This window comes from Hippopotamus amphibius, chromosome 9 (assembly GCF_030028045.1).
Source record: "Hippopotamus amphibius kiboko isolate mHipAmp2 chromosome 9, mHipAmp2.hap2, whole genome shotgun sequence".
Classification (NCBI taxonomy): domain Eukaryota; kingdom Metazoa; phylum Chordata; class Mammalia; order Artiodactyla; family Hippopotamidae; genus Hippopotamus; species Hippopotamus amphibius.
The window spans coordinates 86150361-86169811 of NC_080194.1; the positions used below are offsets into that span (position 1 = coordinate 86150361).

A 19451-nucleotide genomic window follows, 5' to 3' on the forward strand; every position below is an offset into this window, starting at 1 on the left:
ATCACAGGAAAATTTAGTCTTATTCTTGACATAGAACTGGACTTGCTGGAATGAAGTTTTGTTTATACATAGTTTAAAGTATATAGATTTGGAGTACTGAAAAATATAGTACATTTCATTCTTTACAGCAATACCATTTCTGTTTTTCTGAAGAAAGATGGGAGTGAGAATCCTTCATTCCTATCTTCGGCTGTTGAGTTTTACATACACAGATCAACACTTGAGCCAATAAGCTACAGTAGTGCACTATGGGAAGCTCTGATTTTTACCCTTTGAATACCCAGATAATGAGATAACATCCTCTTCTTTCATTAAGGCCTGAAGTACCAAGCCCCCAGCTTTTGGTAGAGTTTATCCTATACTTCTCACTGAAGTTTCATGTAAAGATCAAGTTTTGCATGTAGAGGAGTAATCAGTAACCTATTGTATTTGAGAGAATGCAAGACTAAGAACTCTGCCCCAAATAGCACTATTTCAGGGAAAATTTTCATTCCACAATTACTGTGTTAGTCATTATATCTTAAGCCCTTTAAGAACTAAATTATTTCTACTAAGAAGCAAGTAACTCAAATATTCACACCTCTTTTTAAATTAACACATTAATAAAATTACTGCAAAATTACTTAAAAGCAAGAATACCATATAACAGATACAATATCGTACTTCTAGAAGAGATGCACAGCATCCAAAGATGAAGGTTAAATATTTTCTGTCTCAAGAGCCAAGTCAGCTTATGCTCCTATGAGACATTAATGTATTTAAAACAGTATTTTGATAATCAAGAATGAATAACTTTTATAATCTCATTTTAGTATTGGAAAACACAAAAGTTTTAGTACTTTACATTACTTTAAACCTAAAAGTGCTATATGCCACCTTGATTGGAAAAGAAACTCATCCTTAAATGCACAGCTAAATGTTATTAACTTAATGAGTTGTTCCACACTGCCCCCAAAACAAAATCTGTACCTTCCTCTTCTCTACACCAACAAGACTTTGATTTTACATCTATTATGGCCTTCACTGAATTTAATGGAATTTATCATTTGCATATTCTAACCCTTAGTATACTATGGGCTCCTCAGTAGCTTATTCAACCATATATGCCCAATACCTTGTATAATACTGGGTACAAAGTGTTCAACACGGTATCTAATCTCATATGCAGGGAGGTACTTAGCTAACCCACACCTGAAAAGAATAATATATGCAGATTTTCCACGTTCCTAGGAAATAATTCAATAGGTTTAGAGTCACCCTTGATTAATAAGGTGTAAACTTTATTCAAACTTCATGATTCCAGGAATATATGTAGAAAGGGAAAAAGATACGCAAACAAGCAAACGTGTCACCAGTAGGACGAGAAGGATTTGGCCAAAGAAAGCACGAGAGGAGCGCTGACTGAGAAGCAAGGAGGCATAGAGTAGTGAACATACACACTAAATGTCACTATATCAGCTGACCCAGGAGAAATTTATAAGACCAAATGATCAGCGTGGAGGAGGAGATAGAGAAAGGGTCCGATTAGCCCAGGTTTACAGTTAAGTCCTGGCAGGAGAGTCCCATCTCCCAGAAGGGAGATAGGATTCCATCCAAATTTAAGATTATAAGCCAAAAGTGTAATGCCGTTGGGAGTACTTACTGAGACTGATAAAACAGATAGTTATTTGTGCGTGATTCTAGATCTATAGCCAGTCCAAGTAGAGTGCTTCACTTCCTATACGATATAGAGCCAGCATATCCTGCCCTAGAACTTGAAGGACAAGGAGGCCAAGTTTCTATGACGTATTCAGGGAAGGGAGTCCATCTCCTGAGGATGAGGGGTGGTGACTGGAGACAGGACACCTACCTTCCATTGCTTTGCAGGAAGAGCTGAAAAAGCTTCTGGAATAAGGTAAAGTCTAATACACATGCTGAGAGGTATTTTCACTTTTTCAGGAAGCTTTAAATTACAACAATTAATTTTGATATGCAGAATTTCTATCATTAGCCAACAAATGAAGCAAGGTAACCACTGGAAGTTGATATCAAATCAAATTTGCAATCACAAATTCTCATTTAAGACATTAATTATGGCCTGGTGGTTAAAAGTGCAGGTTCTGAAATCAAACTTTCTAAAATTCCAATCCCTAATGCTACTGCTCACTAGATCTGGGTCCTTAATCTCTCTAATTCTCTTTACTGTAGGAGGGGGTCAGTGCTTACCTTGTAGAGTTGCTGAGAGATTTAACAATAAAATGAATGAAAAGTTCCTGACCTATAGTAACTACTCAATAAGTGCTAGCTGTCATTATTATGAGGCATTATTATATTGTGACATTCCAAATTAATGTTCAAATAACCATATTTAGTAGTGTCATTGTCTGACCTCAGGGTCAGACAAGCTTAAATGGGCATTTTAGCTCTGCCTCTGAGGTTTTTAAATCTTCTGTGTTCCAATTTGCTCAATGATAAACTGAACAATAATAATAGTTATCTAATCGTGTAAATTAAGTCAATGTGGGTATATGTGTGTGTCCCTTACAGCTCTAATTCCCTTCATTGAATCTCACCTTGCCAAGCAGTATTCTTAGCACAAAGTTCATGGGAACAAGAAACCATTTCCAACAAGAAAACCAATAATTTCTAACTGTGTGATTTTAGGCAAGTCTACACAGACATTAAGTAGGTCAACCAACAAGATTACTTTCAGTTTCAAAATAACAAAAGTTTAAATATGTATATATGGGGATTATATTGTTATTATCTGGACTAAGAGGAGAAATAGGCAGCTAACTGATGAAGTTACACTTTTGTAACAGTAGGTAAGAGCTAAAAGCTAGGCTTTGTCAGCTACTTTTAATTGTGTCTCTCTCTTTCAGCCTTGGAACCAGGATACTTTGTCTCAATTGGTAATTTTTGTCAAGGTTGCTTCATACAGAATTGAGAAAATACTGTGCTTCTCACCTCTAATGCTGGAAATCTGGAGTAATAGATGATCCTGGATTAAACTTTGCCAAAACTCTCAACACTTCATTCCTTGTCAATTAAACAAAGTAACTTAATGATAATTTGCATTCTTTAGAATGATTTTCCACATTTTTTCTAATTTACAGGCAGGATCTATGAAATTCTGAATATTTGCTGCTGGATATGAAAAAGATCCTGGAACCAAGCTGTCTAATAAACTCAATTCTTCAAAACAAGGATGAATTTCACAAGTTGCCAAAAGCTCCAACACAAGATGAACGTGTCTCCAAATTAAGGCCAAAGTTGAAGAGGCAAGTTGATATAACCTATCTCCTTTGATAATGCTCCTCTCCATCCCCATCTTATTCCATGAGAGCTAGGTTGACAGAAGACTAGTCAATGTGAGAGTAGGAACAGGAATTTCTTGTAACCTAAGGAGGGAAGTCATGGTTAAAAAATAACAACAATAACAACAAAAAACCTTATGACAGGATGAAGACTCTGCACAGTCCAATCGCATGTGACTCTCTGGCTGATTAAGGAAAATAAAATCTCTAAAGACACTGAAAAGAAAAACTTTTATTCTATTATTTAATTTAAGAAAGGACACAGAAGGACTACAAACACTAAAAGAATAGTTCTTGATGCCAATAAGATTTTGCTCATGGTGCATTTATTCTGTAAGGTCTTCTCTGACACTTTTACTCTTCTGGATCCCGCTAAGGCCACAATACTTATGTGGCACCCAGACTAAGAGAGAGGTGAAGTAGTATGTACATCAGAGCCACAAAGGCTTGGCATGAAATCCTGCCTCTACCACCTGTGCCCTGTATGATCATGAAAGAGTTCCTTAAACTGCAGTCATCCTTTCCTTATCTGTAAGATGGGCACAGTAACACCTGTCTAAATGGCAGCTGTGAGAAGAGATATTGCAGGTAAATTTCCTAATATGTAATTGATGCTCAATATTATTGGTATATTGCTTGCTGTCATAATCTGTTTCTTTTTTTGTAAGTCATTTGAAGGTAGGAATATAGATTTAAACATCAGAATGTAAGAAATTGCTAGGTTTACAATATTATGTCATTGATTGATTGAAGAATTGATAGCAATGGACTAGTTATGCTATGGACCAGTTATGAATTTCTGTTCCATTTCCCCTACCGGTGACTGGAGATGAGCCCCGCAAACTGGACTCAGGTAACAGGGTTTGTCCTTCTGGGTTTCCCCAGTAGCCACATTCTGCAGTTCCTGTTGTTCCTGGGGCTGCTGGTGATCTATGTTGTAACAGCCACAGGCAACCTGCTCATCATTGGGCTCAGCTGGATGGACCGACGCCTGCACACACAGATGTACTTCTTCCTGCGGAACCTGTCCTTCCTGGAGCTGTTGCTCGTGTCTGTGGTGGTTCCCAAGATGCTTGTGGTCATCCTCACAGGGGATCACTCCATCTCCTTCGCCAGCTGCATCATCCAGTCCTACCTCTACTTCCTCCTGGGCACCACTGACTTCTTCCTCTTAGCTGTCATGTCTCTGGATCGTTTCCTGGCAATCTCCGACCCCTCCACTATGAGACCTTGATGAGTGGTCGTGTCTGTTCCCAACTGGTGCTGGCCTCCTGGCTAGCTGGGTTCCTCTGCGTCCTAGGCCCCACCATCCTCATGGCCAGCCTACCTTTCTGTGGCCCCAATGGCATTGACCACTTCTTTTGTGACAGTTGGCCCTTGCTCAGGCTCTCTTGTGGAGACACCCGCCTGCTGGAGCTGCTGGCTTTCGTGCTGTCCACATCAGTGTTGCTGGGTTCACTGGCACTGATCTCAGTCTCCTATGCCTGCATTCTTGCCACTGTTCTCAGGGCCCCTACAGCTGCTGAGAGAAAGAAAGCATTCTCCACTTGTGCCTCACATCTTACAGTAGTGGTCATTGTTTATGGCAGTTCCATTTTTCCCTACATGCATCTGTCAGAGACTCAATCCATGCTGCTCAACAAAGGTGCCTCGGTCCTGAGCTGTATCATCACACCCCTCCTGAACCCATTCATCTTTAGTCTCCGCAATGAGAAGGTGAAGCGAGCCCTTGAGAGATACCCTGAGGTGGCACAGATCCATGGCTGCAGGACACTATGATGGTCACAAGTAAAAGGAAATATTCCTACTAGATTGTCCAAACATTTGAAATTCCAATCACTCAGGCAATACCATATACTTTTCTCAGATGATAAAAGAATAGTCTTCACAAATATGCAATAAGAAATATGCAGGTCAGGAGGGATCAAGATGGCGGAGTAGGAAGACACGCGCTCACTACTTCTTGCAAGGGCACCGGAATTACAACTAACTGCTGAACAATCATCGACAGAAAGACACCGGAACTCACCAAAAAGGACACCCCACATCCAGAGACAAAGGAGAAGCAGCAATGAGATGGTAGGAGGGGAGCAATCGTGTTAAAATCAAATCCCATAAATGATAGGTGGGTGACTCACAAACTGGAGACCAATTATACTGCAGAAGTCCACCCACTAAAGTGAGGGTTCTGAGCCCCATGTCAGGCTTTCCAACCTGGGAGTCCAGCAACGGGAGGAGGAATCCCCAGAGAATCAGAATTTGAAAGCCAGCGGGATGTGATTGCAAGACCTCCACAGGACTGGGGGAAACAGAGACTCCACTCTTGGAGGGCACACAAAAAAGTGTGCTCACCAGGACCTGGGGGAAGGAGCAGTGACCCAATAGGAGACTGAACCAGACCTACCTGCTGGTGTTGGGGGGTTGCCTGCAGAGGTGGGGGTGGCTGTGGCTCACCGAGGAGACGGGGCACTGGTGGCAGGGGTTCTGGGAAGTGCTCATTGGTGTGAGCCCCCCCAGAGTCTGCCATTAGCCCCACCAAAAGTCCTGTGGGCTCCTCCTCAGACCAAACGACCAACAGGGTGGGAACACAGCCCCACCCATTGGCAGACAAGCAGGTTAAAGTTTTACTGAGCTCCACCCACCAAATCAAACTAAAGTCTTACTGAGCTCCACCCACCCAGCCCTACCCACCATCAGTCCCTCCCATCAGGAAGCACACAGGAGGCTCCTAGACAGCTTCCTCCACAAGAGGGTAGACAGCAGTATCAAGCAGTATCAGCAGTATTTCATCTTGTGGAACTGAAAACCACAGCCACAGAAAGATAGAGAAAATGAAATAGCAGAGGACTTTGTACCAGATGAAGGGACAGGATAAAACTCCAGAAAAACAACAAACTGAAGAGGAGATAGGCACCCTTACAGAAGAAGAATTCAGAATGATGATAGTGAAGATGATCCAGGACTTTGAAAAAAGACTGGATGCAAAGATTGAAAAGTTTACCAAAGACCTAGAAGAATTAAAGAACAAACAAAGAGAGAAATGCAACACAATAACTGAAATGAAAAATACACTAAAAGGAACCAATAGCAGATTAACTGAGGCAGAAGGGCAAATAAGTGACCTGGAAGACAGAATGGTAATAATCATTGATGCAGAAAAGAATAAAGAAAAAAGAATGAAAAGAACTGAAGACAGCCTAAGAGACCTCTGGGACAATGTTAAACACACCAGCATTCGCATTATAGGGGTCCCAGAAGGAGAAGAGAGAAAGAAAGGACCCAAGAAAATACTAGAAGAGATTATAGTTGAAAACTTCCCTAACATGGGAAAGGAAATAGCTACCCAAGTCCAGGGAGCACAGAGAGTCCCAGGCAGGATAAACCCAAGGAGAAACACGCCAAGACATATAGTAGTCAAATTGACAAAAATTAAAGACAGAGAAGAGTTATTAAAAGTAACGAGGGAAAAACAACAAATAACATACAAGGGAATTCCCATAAAGTTAACAGCTGATTTCTCAGCAGAAACTCTGCAAGCCAGAAGGGAGTGGCATGATACACTTAAAGTGATGAAACAGAAGAACCCACAACCAAGAATACTCTACCCAGCAAGGATCTCATTCAGATTCAATGGAGAAATCAAAAGCTTTACAGACAAGCAACAGCTAAGAGAATTCAGCACCACCAAACCAGCCCTACAACAAATGCTAAAGGAACTTCTCTAAGCGGGAAACATAAGAGAAGAAAAGGACCTACAAAAACAACAACAAAACAATTAAGAAAATGGTAATAGGAACATACATCTCGATAGTTACCTTGAATGTAAATGGACTAAATGCACCAACCAAAAGACACAGACTGGCTGTATGGATACAAAAACAAGACTCATATATATGCTGTCTACAGGAGACCCACTTCAGACTAGGGACACATACAGACTGAAAGTGAGGGGATGGAAAAATATATTCCATGCAAATGGAAGTCAAAAGAAAGCTGGAGTAGCAATACTCATCTCAGATAAAATAGACTTTAAAATAAAAAATGTTACAAGAGACAAGAAAGGACACTATATAATGATCAAGGGATCAATCCAAGAAGAACATATAACAATTATAAGTGTATATCCACCCAATATAGGAGCACCTGAATACATAAAGCAAATGCTAACAACTATAAAAGAGGAAGTCGACAGTAACACAATCAACGTGGGGGACTTTAACACCCCACTGACACCAATGGACAGATCATCCACACAGAAAATTAATAAAGAAACACAAGCTTTAAATGACACAATAAATCAGCTTGATTTAATAGAGATCTATAGGACATTACATCCAAAAACAGCAGATTACATGTTCTCAAGTGCACATGGAACAGTCTTCAGGATAGATCACATTTTGCGTCATATATCAAGCATTGGTAAATTCAAGAAAATTGAAATCATATCAAGCATTTTTTCTGACCTCAACTATATGAGATTAGAAATCAATTACAGGAAAAAAAAACTGTAAAAAACACAAACACATGGAGGCTAAACAATATGCTACTAAATAACCAGGAGTTCACTGAAAAAATCAAAGAGGAAATCAAAAAATACCTAGAGACAAATGACAATGAAAACACAATGATCCAAAACCTATGGGGTGCAGCAAAGGCAGTTCTAAGAGGGAAGTATATAGCAATACAATCCTACCTCAAGAAACAAGAAAAATCCCAAATAAACAATCTAACCTTACACCTAAAGAAACTAGAGAAAGAAGAGCAAACAAAACCCAAAGTTAGTAGACAAACTGGGACACTTGTAGAGACATGGATGGACCTAGCAACTGTCATACAGAGTGAAATGAGTCAGAAAGAGAAAAACAAATATCGTATATTAACACATATGCGGACTATAGAAAAATGGTACAAATCAACCAGTTTGCAAGGCAGAAACAGAGACATAGATGTAGAGAACAAACATATGGACACCAAGTGGGGAAAGCGGGGAGAGTTGGGGGGGAATGAACTGGGATACCAAATTGTACAATCTAAATATATGCTGTTTATTGTCTAACTGTATCTCAATTAAAGTTCTTAAAAAAAAAAAAAAGATAGTGTAGGGAGATGGAACTCACTTTCCCTAGCAGTGGACTATACATTGAAACAAATTTTTTGAAGATCTTTTCAGCACTATTTATGATGCATGTGGGCTGTGACCCAGCTTTTTTTATTTTGGGGAATTTTTTGACAGATACAGTCATAAAAGTGCACAAAGGTACTGTGTTTTTTATAATAGAAAAAAACTGGAAACAATTTATTTGTTCATGAATAGGGAATACCCTGCAAACATTTTTAAGGATGTCAAAATAATATTAAGTCAAAAGGTACAAACTTCCAGTTGTAAGATAAAGAAGTCCTGGGGATGTAATATTCAATAGGGTATATTGTATATTTGAAAGTTGCTAAGAGAACAGATCTTTAAAGTTATCATAAGAAAATAAATCTGTAACTATGTGTGGTGATGGATCTTAACTAAACTTACTGTGGTAATAATCATTTCACAATATATTCATATATCAAATCCTTATGTTGTACACCTAAAGCAAATACAGTGTTATATGTTAATTATTTCTCAATAAAAATATTGTCAAAAAAGCAAATAATAAAAAAAGAAAAGAAAAACAAGAAATACGGAAGTCAGCCTTTACTTTCCTCCCTCCAAATCTTCTTTATGCCTCCACCTCCCACAGAGAAGGCTGATCCAATTGGTCAAATTTCAGAATTCTGGTGAGGACACATTTCTTTTGAAGTATATCAACATGTGGTTTCCATTCAGGGAGGCTGCTCCTCTTCTTTCTCATATGCATGTGCTTAAGCCCTAGCCCTCGAAGCCAATGTTCTAGCCCCAGTGTCCTAGCCCTCGAAGCCAATCGGGGATGCTAAAATATGGAGATTCCAATTCGGTGCTTAAAGGGGAGTAAGACACCCTCAGAGGCTTTCCATCTAGACTGGGTACAACAAACAAGATTACCCAGAAACTCTGTGTTGAGAAATCAAAATCTGGCTGGGATAATAAATGTTTCTTTGATTCTGTTTTGCTGTGCTCTTTATGTGACTAGTGGCTCCTGTAATAATCTCACAGAGAAAAATGCTGAGACTAATAACATATTTGGAAATTTCTAACTTCCAAGTCAAATTCTACCTCATAGACTCCAAATATAGCGATAATCATTCATTTAAGAAATATTTTTAAATATCTAATAGGTTTTAGGCACTGAGTTAGGCAGATGTGTAAGTAAGGTGAAACAAGGGAGATGTCTAGGGCACATGTTTTAAAGAGACATTTACCCACATGGTTGTGCAAGTCTAGGGTCAGGCTGTGCACAAACATGAGAGCAAATGCTTCCTCAATGCTGCACCAGAGGCACCTCTGCTGATGCTCCCAGATCCAGGCTCTGGAGCTAAGCCTTGGGGGATACTGCAGAAAACAAGGTAGACATAATTTTCACTTTCATGAAATTTATAGCATCATTCAGATGTCTGGCAAAAAAAAAAAATAATATATATATATATATATATATATATGCTTAAGTTGATATGTACTAGTAAGTTGTGATAAATGCTTTTGAGAAAATAGCTGAGTTCTGTTTTAGGGACTAATAAGGACAAATAATTTGCATTAAAGCTCAGGGAATGCACCTCGGAGGCAGGGACTTAAAACTGAGGTCTGAGATTAAGCAGGAGTTAGCCAGGAAAAATTAGTAGAGGAGCATTCCAGAGAAAGTGAGTGGTATTTGCAAAGAAAAGAGGGGCTGAGAGAAACAAATGTAAATGAGGAATGGATCTGAGGAGATATGCTGATGTCTGTACAGACAGGATCTTATCTATAAGGTTTATATGCATGTTTCTTTTTCAAGGACATATAAAGCCTTTGAAGAGTTTTAAGCAGGAGACTGATCATATCATATTTTAAAAGATCAATCAGCATTGTGGGGGCAATTGATTAGAGGAAGGAAAATGTGGATTTTAGAGAACCAACTAGTAGACTGTTGCATAACCCAGGCGACTGATACACTAGTTATGAACTTAGACTTGACAACAGAGGATGAGAGAAATGGACGATACATATATAATTTGGAAGCAGAGTTCATAAACCCTCTTCCTGCCCATAGATCTCACAGTCTATAGTAGAACCAGGCTAGTAAAGGGAAACCACAGTAGTCATGAGTACCATAATGTAGAAGGCAAGGGTGCTATGGGAGGCAGAGAAGGGCACTTAACACACAAGGAAAGGGACTGCAAATACTTCCCTGAAGTGATATCTCACCTAAGACCATAGGAGTAAGTGATATCTCACCTAAGACCATAGGAGTAAGTCAGGTTAAGGAGGAGGTTGAGTAATCCCTATGACACATCTGCAGGTAAGAAGTCCCAAAGGTGCCCCAAGTCTATTCAGGAAACTGAAAGAAACAAAACATTACATACTGTGGGGCACAGAGAAGGAAGACATGAGAATGGAAAGATAAGTAGGACCCAGTCAATGGAACTTTGCTGTCATTAATTTAAGAAGTACCATATGGGAAAACATAGTGTGGAACCAGAAAGCAGAGGGTCTGGGTTCCTGTTTTTCCATCTTGCTTGCCCACTGCCCTGAACTTTCCTTAGTTTTCTCATGTGTAAAATAAAGGGATTAAATTAGGTGGTTTTTACTATTTGGAAGGATCATGTATCTCTTTGAGAATGTCATAAAATCTATACCCCCCTTCCTCCAAATAATTTATACAGACATAAACCTTAGCATATAATTTCAGATTGTTTTTGAAGTGCTTAGGCCCATACCTGGAACCCTAAATTAGATCATTTCTAAGGCTCTTTTTGGCTTTAGCAATCTGTGATTCTGTAACAATCTAAAAGAATTATCAATAATATCTAAATCTATTCAAATACACTTTTCCTAACACATTATAATAGTAAGTACCATCTTCAGCATTATATTTTAGTAATAATATTGATAAGTAGGCAGATAAAATGACAGATATGATAGATAAATAGATGACAGGCAGAAAGACAGAAAAAAAGAAGGAAGGAAGAAGGAAGGAAGGAGAGAGAGAAAGAAAAAGAAAGAAAGAAAGAAAGAAAGAAAGAAAGAAAGAAAGAAAGAAAGAAAGAAAGAAAGAGAAAGAAAGAAAGAAAGAAAGAAAGAAAGAAAGAAAGAAAGAAAGAAAGAAAGAAAGAAAGAAAGAAAGAAAGAAAGAAAGAAAAAGAAAAAAAGAAAGGGAGGGAGGAAGGAAGGAAGAAATAGATGAGAGATAAATTGATGTAGTGTCTGACATTATTTATAAGTATGTATAAATAGACATCGTGGGTAGACTCTGTTGCATACTACAGGTAAGACCAGTAATATTCTCCTTGTCTCAGGCAACCCATCTAAAAACAGCAACAAAGACTCTGGACATGGCAGGCTCTTAAGCTGCATATCCTGAATGGCATGGACATTTAGCCTGTTTCAAGAACAGCCCAATGTTCTAAGTTCCAAATACTGTCAGTGCCCTTTGGGCAACTTCAGCCATAACAATCTATTATGGGAACCAAGGTAAGTAAGGACATATGTAGGAACAGTAAGAGGAGGGTGTCTATATTTTGCTTATTGTTTACCAATTTTGCCATTTTTAAACTCTGCTCCTAGAAGAAAGAAAAGATAGACATACTAATATCTGTTAAGCATCTTTAAAATTCTATTTCTATTATGTATTTCTTTAGGTTTCTGAGCCTCCTAAATTCCAATGTAAGTAAAGAGGCTACCTAAACTCTTACCTCAGATACACTAACACTGACTAAAAATCATTTACTTCCTAAATCACCTTTGCACTCTTCCAGGACATCTGCCATTTTACTCAGACATATTGAACAAGAACCTTTCAGTAGTACAAAAGGAAAATATTCTATGAACAATAAGCTGAAGCATTTAAACTCCCTCCTTAAGGAACACTCCCAAACTCATTCTACGAGGCCATCATCACCCTGATACCAAAACCAGGCAAAGATATCACAAAAAAAGAAAATTACAGGCCAATATTACTGATGAATAAAGATGCAAAAATCCTCAACAAAATACTAGATAAAAGAATCCAACAGCACATTAAAAAGATCATACACCATGATCAAGTGGGGTTTATCCCTGGGATACAAGGATTCTTCAATATACACAAATCAATCAATGTGATACATCATATTAACAAACTGAAGGATAAAAACCATATGATCATCTCAATAGATGCAGAAAAAGCTTTTGACAAAATTCAATATCCGTTTAGAATAAAAACTCTCCAGAAAATGGGCATAGAAGGAAATTACCTCAACATAATAAAAGCCATATATGAGAAATCAAAAGCCAACATCATTCTAAATGGTGAAAAACTGAAAGCATTCCCTCGAAGGACAGGAACAAGACAAGGGTGCCCACTCTCACCAATATTATTCAACATAGTTTTGGAAGTTTTAGCCACAGCAATCAGAGAAGAAAAAGAAATAAAAGGAATCCAAATTGGAAAAGAAGAATTTATAGAATTGTCACTCTTTGCAGATCACATATTATACATAGAAAACCCTAAAGATTCTACTAGAAAACAGCTAACACTAACCAATGAATTTAGTAAAGTAGCAGGATACAAAATTAATGTGCAGAAATCTCTTGCATTCCTATACACTAATAATGAAAGAGCAGAAAGAGAAATTAAGGAAACTCTCCATTTTACCATTGCAACAAAAAGAATACAATACTTAGGAATAAATCTGCCTGAGGAGGCAAAAGACCTGTATGCAGAAAACTATAAGACACTGATGAAAGAAATCAAAGACTATACAAACAGATGGAGAGACATACCATGTTCTTGGATTGGAAGAGTCAACACTGTGAAATTGACTATACTACCCAAAGCAACTTACAGATTCAATGCAATCCCGATCAAATTACCAATGGCATTTTTCACAGAACTAGAACAAGAAATCTTACGATTTGTATGGAAACACAAAAGATCCCAAATAGCCAAAGCAATCTTGAGAAGGAAAGACGGAGTTGGTGGAATTAGGCATCCTGACTTCAAACTATACTACAAGCCTACAGTGATCAAGACAGTATGGAACTGGCATAAAAATAGAAAGGTAGGTCAACGGAACAGAATAGAGGGCCCAGAGGTAAACCCAACCACATATGGGCACCTTATCTTTGACAAAGGAGGCAAGAATATACAATGGAAAAAAGACAGCCTCTTCAATAAGTGGTGCTGGGAAAATTGGACAGCAACATGTAAAAGAATGAAATTAGAACACTTCCTAACACCATACACAAAAAAAACCTCAAAATGGATTCAAGACCTACATGTAAGCCAGACACTATAAAACTCCTAGAGGAAAACATAGGCAGAACACTCTATGACATACCTCAAAGCAACATCCTTTTTGACCCACCTCCTGGAATCATGGAAATAAAATCAAGAATAAACAAATGGGACCTCATGAAACTTAAAAGCTTTTGCACAGCAAAAGAAACCATAAACAAGACAAGAAGACAACCTTCACAATGGAAGAAAATACTTGCCAATGAAGCAACGGACAAAGGATTAATCTCCAAAATATATAAGCAGCACATGCAGCTTAATATCAAAAAAGCAAATAATACAATCCACAAATGGGCACAAGACCTCAATAGACATTTCTCCAAAGAAGACAGACAGATGGCTAACAAGCACATGAAAGGATGCTCAACATCACTACTCATAAGAAAAATGCAAGTCAAAGCCACAATGAGGTATCACCTCACATGAGTCAGAGTGGCCATCATCAAAACATCTAGAAACAATAAATTTTGGAGAGGGTGTGGAGAAAAGGGAACCCTCCTGCACTGTTGGTGGGAATGTAAGTTGGTACAGCCACTATGGAAAACAGTTTGGAGGTTCCTTAAAAAACTAAAAATAGAACTACCATATGATCCAGTAATCCCACTCCTGGGCATATACCCAGAGAAAGCCATAATCCAAAAGGAAACATGTACCACAATGTTCATTGCAGCACTATTTACAACAGCCAGGACATGGAAGCAACCTAAATGCCCATCAAAAGATGAATGGGTAAAGAAGATGTGGCACATATATACAATGGAATATTACTCAGCCATAAAAAGGAATGGAATTGAGCTATATGTAGCGAGATGGATCGACCTAGAGACTGTCATTCAGAGAGAAGTAAGTCAGAAAGAGAAAAACAAATACTGTATGCTAACTCATATATATGGAATCTAAAAAATAGTACTGATGAACCCAGTGACAGGTTAAGAATAAAGATGCAGATGCAGAGAATGGACTGGAGGACATGGGGTTTGGGTGGGGGGTGAAGGGGAAGCTGGGATGAAGTGAGAGAGTAGCATAGACATATATACACTACCAACTGTAAAATAGATAGTTAGTGGAAAGTTGCTGTATAACAAAGGGAGATCAACTCAATGATGGGTGATGCCTCAGAGAGCCAGGACAGGGAGGGTGGGAGGGAGTCACGGGAGGGAGGGGATATGGGGATATATGTATAAATACAGCTGATTCACTTTGGTGTACCTCAAACGCTGGTACAAGAGTGTAAAGCAATTATATTCCAAGAAAGAACTTAAAAAATTAAATTAAAATAAAATAAAATAATCTTAATGGACAAGTTGATCTCAGTAAAAAAATAAACTAAAAAAATAAAAAAGTAAAAATAAAATAAATTCCCTCCTTAAATCATGCTTTCATTAAGCTTTCTACCCCAAAGGCTTTCCCATGAGGCTCATAGTCACACACAAAGAGAAAACACAGGAACAAAAAAGACGTCTATTAGTTTTGAGTCTTTTGACCTTTTAATCAAGATAATAGTCATGAAATTTGGGTGTTGGCAGAGAGAAAAGGATTTTCTAGTTCCCTTTAATGCCTCCTTAACATACCAGGACCGAGGCCTGAGCACTTACTAAACAGAAAGTTTCATCCAAAGAAGTTTCTGGTCAGATAGGAAGAGAAAGAGGGAAGTAATAAGAGGAAACAAAAGAATGCGGAGGTGGAGGAGGCAGATGGTCAGAGGTGTGTCTCGATATTCCTTAATTGCACAGCCTTTGGGGACAGACTAAGGAGAATGCCAAGCGCAGAAGCCCAGGTCTTCCTGCTTCACATTTAGGCCTATTGAATGAGCTAGTTCCACAGGCTGTCTACGAAACAATCTGGTATATGGTCACATTAAAGTCCTCTAAAAGAAGCAGGGTAGTGAGGTAGTCTGAGAATTTAGCTTTCCAGGTACCCTCAGTTTCCTTGTGATATGGATGGAACCCAAGATCCTACATGCTGCAAGGAGGGATACAGATGGGGCCTGAGCTGAGAGTAAGAGAACATGTCCTGGGGTTTGCAGTGACCAAGGCTGAGATGATTAAGCTCTGTGGGGTGAAAAACTTAGCCTAGGAATGGATGGAGAAAGAGCAAGAGACTCAACAGGATTTATGACACAAACCAAAGCTCATCCAAGACTAAGCTAAAATAGGCTCATCACCCAGCTTAACCAAACAGAGAAACCAAACCTTGAGCCTGTCAGCCACAGACTTTAGCATCAGGGGTCAGCAGAATACTCAGAGATGGAATTATTTTTGTGTCCAATCACAAGTCCAGAAAGCAGCTTAGGTTGGCAACTCTGCAGCAGAGACCACCAAACTCTCCCAGATGACACTGTGTTCACCTGAGGCCTCTGTCTTCCTTCACCACCTTGGGGTCAAGTAAACTGTGCAGTATATTTAGACACCACTTTTAAAAAGGACAAAGCTGGAAAGAGGAAGAGAGCAGAATCCTAAGGGACTGCATTATTTTCTTACACCACTTTAAATACCTTAAGTGTTTATTCTATGCTGTCATATCTTCTCTTGCAATATCCCTACTCCCTTTTCTCTAATCCTATGCCTTTCCTCTTTCAAGTTTGACCCATGCTTTAGGCCTTGTATGCTAAATATTCCCTCTCATCTGGCTATTATTGTGGAAGGGAACTTCACTTATATTCATTTACTTACTAAAATATAAGTAATGTGAAATGCCTAATGCTAAGCTTGCAGACACATTTGTTAAATGTGATCCTTTCCATGTGACATCCATGGAGGATATCTCTGATTGATTAAATAGCATTAACAAGTTAAATAAACAAAGCATTGCTTTGTTTTATTTTAAGAATTACTTCTTGGATATGGAAGTAAGTATAAAAACACACAAGTCCTCTGAGATAGATTAGACACTAACTGGTTATCTTGGTGGCAGGAGATGCAGGAACCTGGATCAAAGAGTTAATGTGTTGGGAAGAAATAGAGAGATGATGAAAGAGAAAGCCCTGGTCATTTCCCCACACCCTCTCAACTTGAAGTAGACCTTCTAGGGGTGCTTATGTATTATTTTATATCACTCTTTACTTAGGGACCAGGGGATAATCTACCTTCTCACTTTAAATCCCAATTCCACATTCTTCATTGGATTCAGTTGTCCATGAATGGTATTTTACTCTATATACCCATAGTCCAATATCTAATCTGCCTGACTCTCTCTCATCCACACCAGGCCAAGACCAATTTAAAATATTATCTTTACCCATGATGCCAATATAAGTGGTGCAAACTCACAAAGAGGTATTTACCCTGAGTAGCTACAATGAGTGCTGGATATTATCAAGAACTGGGGCTCCAAAGTTAGAAAGACCAGGGTTGGATTTCAGAAACAAGCTCTGGGGCCTTAAATAAATTATTTAATGTCTCTAACCTGCAATTGATTCACTTTTACAATGTAGAAGACACCTACTTCATAAGAATGTTGAGAGAATTATAATAAATGTAAATCACTTGGTTCAATGCCTGATACGTAGTAAGCACTTAACAAGTGCCACTTAGATGATGGTGATGATGATGATCTTAAGAAACTATGAGGAAGAAAGTAACTTGCCCAAGACAATTCCCTTTATCTTCACCGACGTTACATTCAATCAGCCTCCTGAAATCTGGACTCGGCATCCAACATTTATTTTAACCTACAGGTCCCTCCTGTCTCCAGGAAGATTATAATTATTTTGAGCTCCTCAAATGTATTTTGTGTCCAAGAAGCAAGATCAGAAAAGAAAAGCCAGATGCACCCCCTCCGTGCATACTGCACTTTAAATTTTCTCAGCAGGGCTAGCATCATGCTTATATGGGAAATGCCATAGGAGCTAAGCATCATTTCTGTATAGCTCTTCAAGCTTTTTCTCTAGGAGGAACCTGGGAGACGTTTTCAATCCCATTTTCTAGCTTGGTTAAAAGTTCAGGTCCCCAAAACTTAACTGAGGTTAAAAACAATAAAGAAGCAGCAGACAAGTAGCTCTGGCTACTTTGTGGGTCTTCTCAAGCAGGCTGGTACACTGAAACAGCTCTCAGATTCTCAGGTCCTTGCTTCTGCTAATCTGGAGGTCAGTGCTCCAGGGGCCCCAGAAGGTCCTTTTGCCTCCTCCACAGCTTCTTCATGGCCATGATCACTTCCTTGTTTCTCAGGGTATAGATGGCAGGATTCAGCATGGGAGTGACCATTGTGTACAGCACAGAGACCACCTTGTCCATGGGGAATGTCCGAAATGGCCTTGCATAGATATAGACACAAGGCACAAAGATTAAGGTGACCACAGCAATATGGGAGGCACAGGTGGACAGGGCTTTGCTGCAGCCTTCCCGCGAGTGGCTTCGGAGCATGACAAGCAGTGCTGTGTAGGATCCCAGGAGCACCAGAAAACACATCAGGGTCACCAGGCCATTGTTAGACACCATCAGAAGCTCTAAGACAAAGGTGTCTGTGCAGGCCAATTTGATCAGCTGAGGCACATCACAGTAAAAGTTGTCCAGCTTGTCAGGTCCACAGAATGGCAGCTGGACAGTCAGTCCAACCTGCACAATGGAGTGGATGAAGCCCCCTACCCAGGAGGCTGCCACAAGGAGCCCACAGACTGTCCGATTCATAATAAGCATATAGCGCAGGGGCTGGGAAATGGCAACATAACGGTCATACGCCATGACCGTCAGCAGGAAGATCTTGATGCCTCCAATGAAGTGGAAGAAGAAGAGCTGAGTCAGACAGCCACCAAAGGAAATGATGGGATTGCCTGAGAGCAAGTCAACCAGCATCCTAGGCGCTGTGATGGATGAGTAGCAAAAGTCCAAGAAAGAAAGATTGCCTAAGAGAAAGTACATGGTTGTGTGCAGGAGTGGGTCAGAGGTCACTACGGCCACAATAAGGAGATTTCCAGTTATGGACATAAGATACACACCAGAGAAGACGATAAAGAAGAAGAGCCGGAGATCCCATACCTGAGAGAGCCCCAGGAGGACAAAACCTGTCACCTGGGAATGGTTCGCTGGGTTCATCTGCTTGGTATCAACTGGTAAGTGAACCTGCTGAAGAAAATGGGCATATTCATTGTGGGCCTCACAAGTTTTTCTGAAATAATTTCCTCTGGCCTCACTGGGAAATAGAATTCTTCCCTCTCTCATTTAATATAAGAAGAAAGTTGTAAGTGGTTCTATAGGACAAGCAGCATTTGAACATCATGTATTGGTACAACCAAACACCAGAACTGTACAACTCAGGATAGCACTGATGGTATTTAGAGTTTATAAAAATCAAAAATAATCAGCCCTCAAGAATTGAAAACTGGTATTTAGAGGAAATATTGCCAAATCGGGAGTGAATTTTGATTCTCTCAGCAACTAGTTTTATACATAGAGCAGTCTTCTGAAATTCTCTAAGCCTCACTTCCCACATCCATGATATAAATTAGCCTAAAAGCCTACAAAATATCCTATAGTTTAATGTTTTATAACTACACGTGGACTTTATGTAGAAAACCTGACAAATTCCCATGTCAGATATTTAGACAGAGTTTCCAGGAGGTGACAGATTGCTCATTTATATATCCGAACAAGAAAAAGTGTACATTTCCCATCATACCCCTAGAAAAATATTCAGTTTCCTTCTGAACTAGCTCTACCTTGGATGTATATTTCCTGTTATAGGATTTTCATCCTAGGAGGATGTTAAATCATCAGCAAGGGAACAAAATAGAAAACACTATTCCTGTACATTATAAGGGTAGTGACCTACTGTTTTTCTA

At 39.2% G+C, this 19451-nt stretch overlaps 2 protein-coding genes across 2 annotated transcripts; one reads left to right on the forward strand and one right to left on the reverse strand.

Annotated features, from left to right (window-relative positions):
* The first annotated feature begins 4125 nt into the window (after positions 1-4125).
* Positions 4126-5075, forward strand: LOC130860958 (olfactory receptor 6T1-like). The gene is given in 2 exon segments (XM_057749481.1): positions 4126-4501; positions 4504-5075. Coding segments are annotated over 2 exon segments (948 nt in total).
* A 12685-nt stretch (positions 5076-17760) lies between these two features.
* LOC130829005 (olfactory receptor 4D5) lies at positions 17761-18705 on the reverse strand. Its single transcript, XM_057695099.1, has one exon. It carries the CDS (start codon positions 18703-18705, stop codon positions 17761-17763), a length of 945 nt encoding a protein of 314 aa, XP_057551082.1.
* Between the last annotated feature and the right edge of the window lie 746 nt (positions 18706-19451).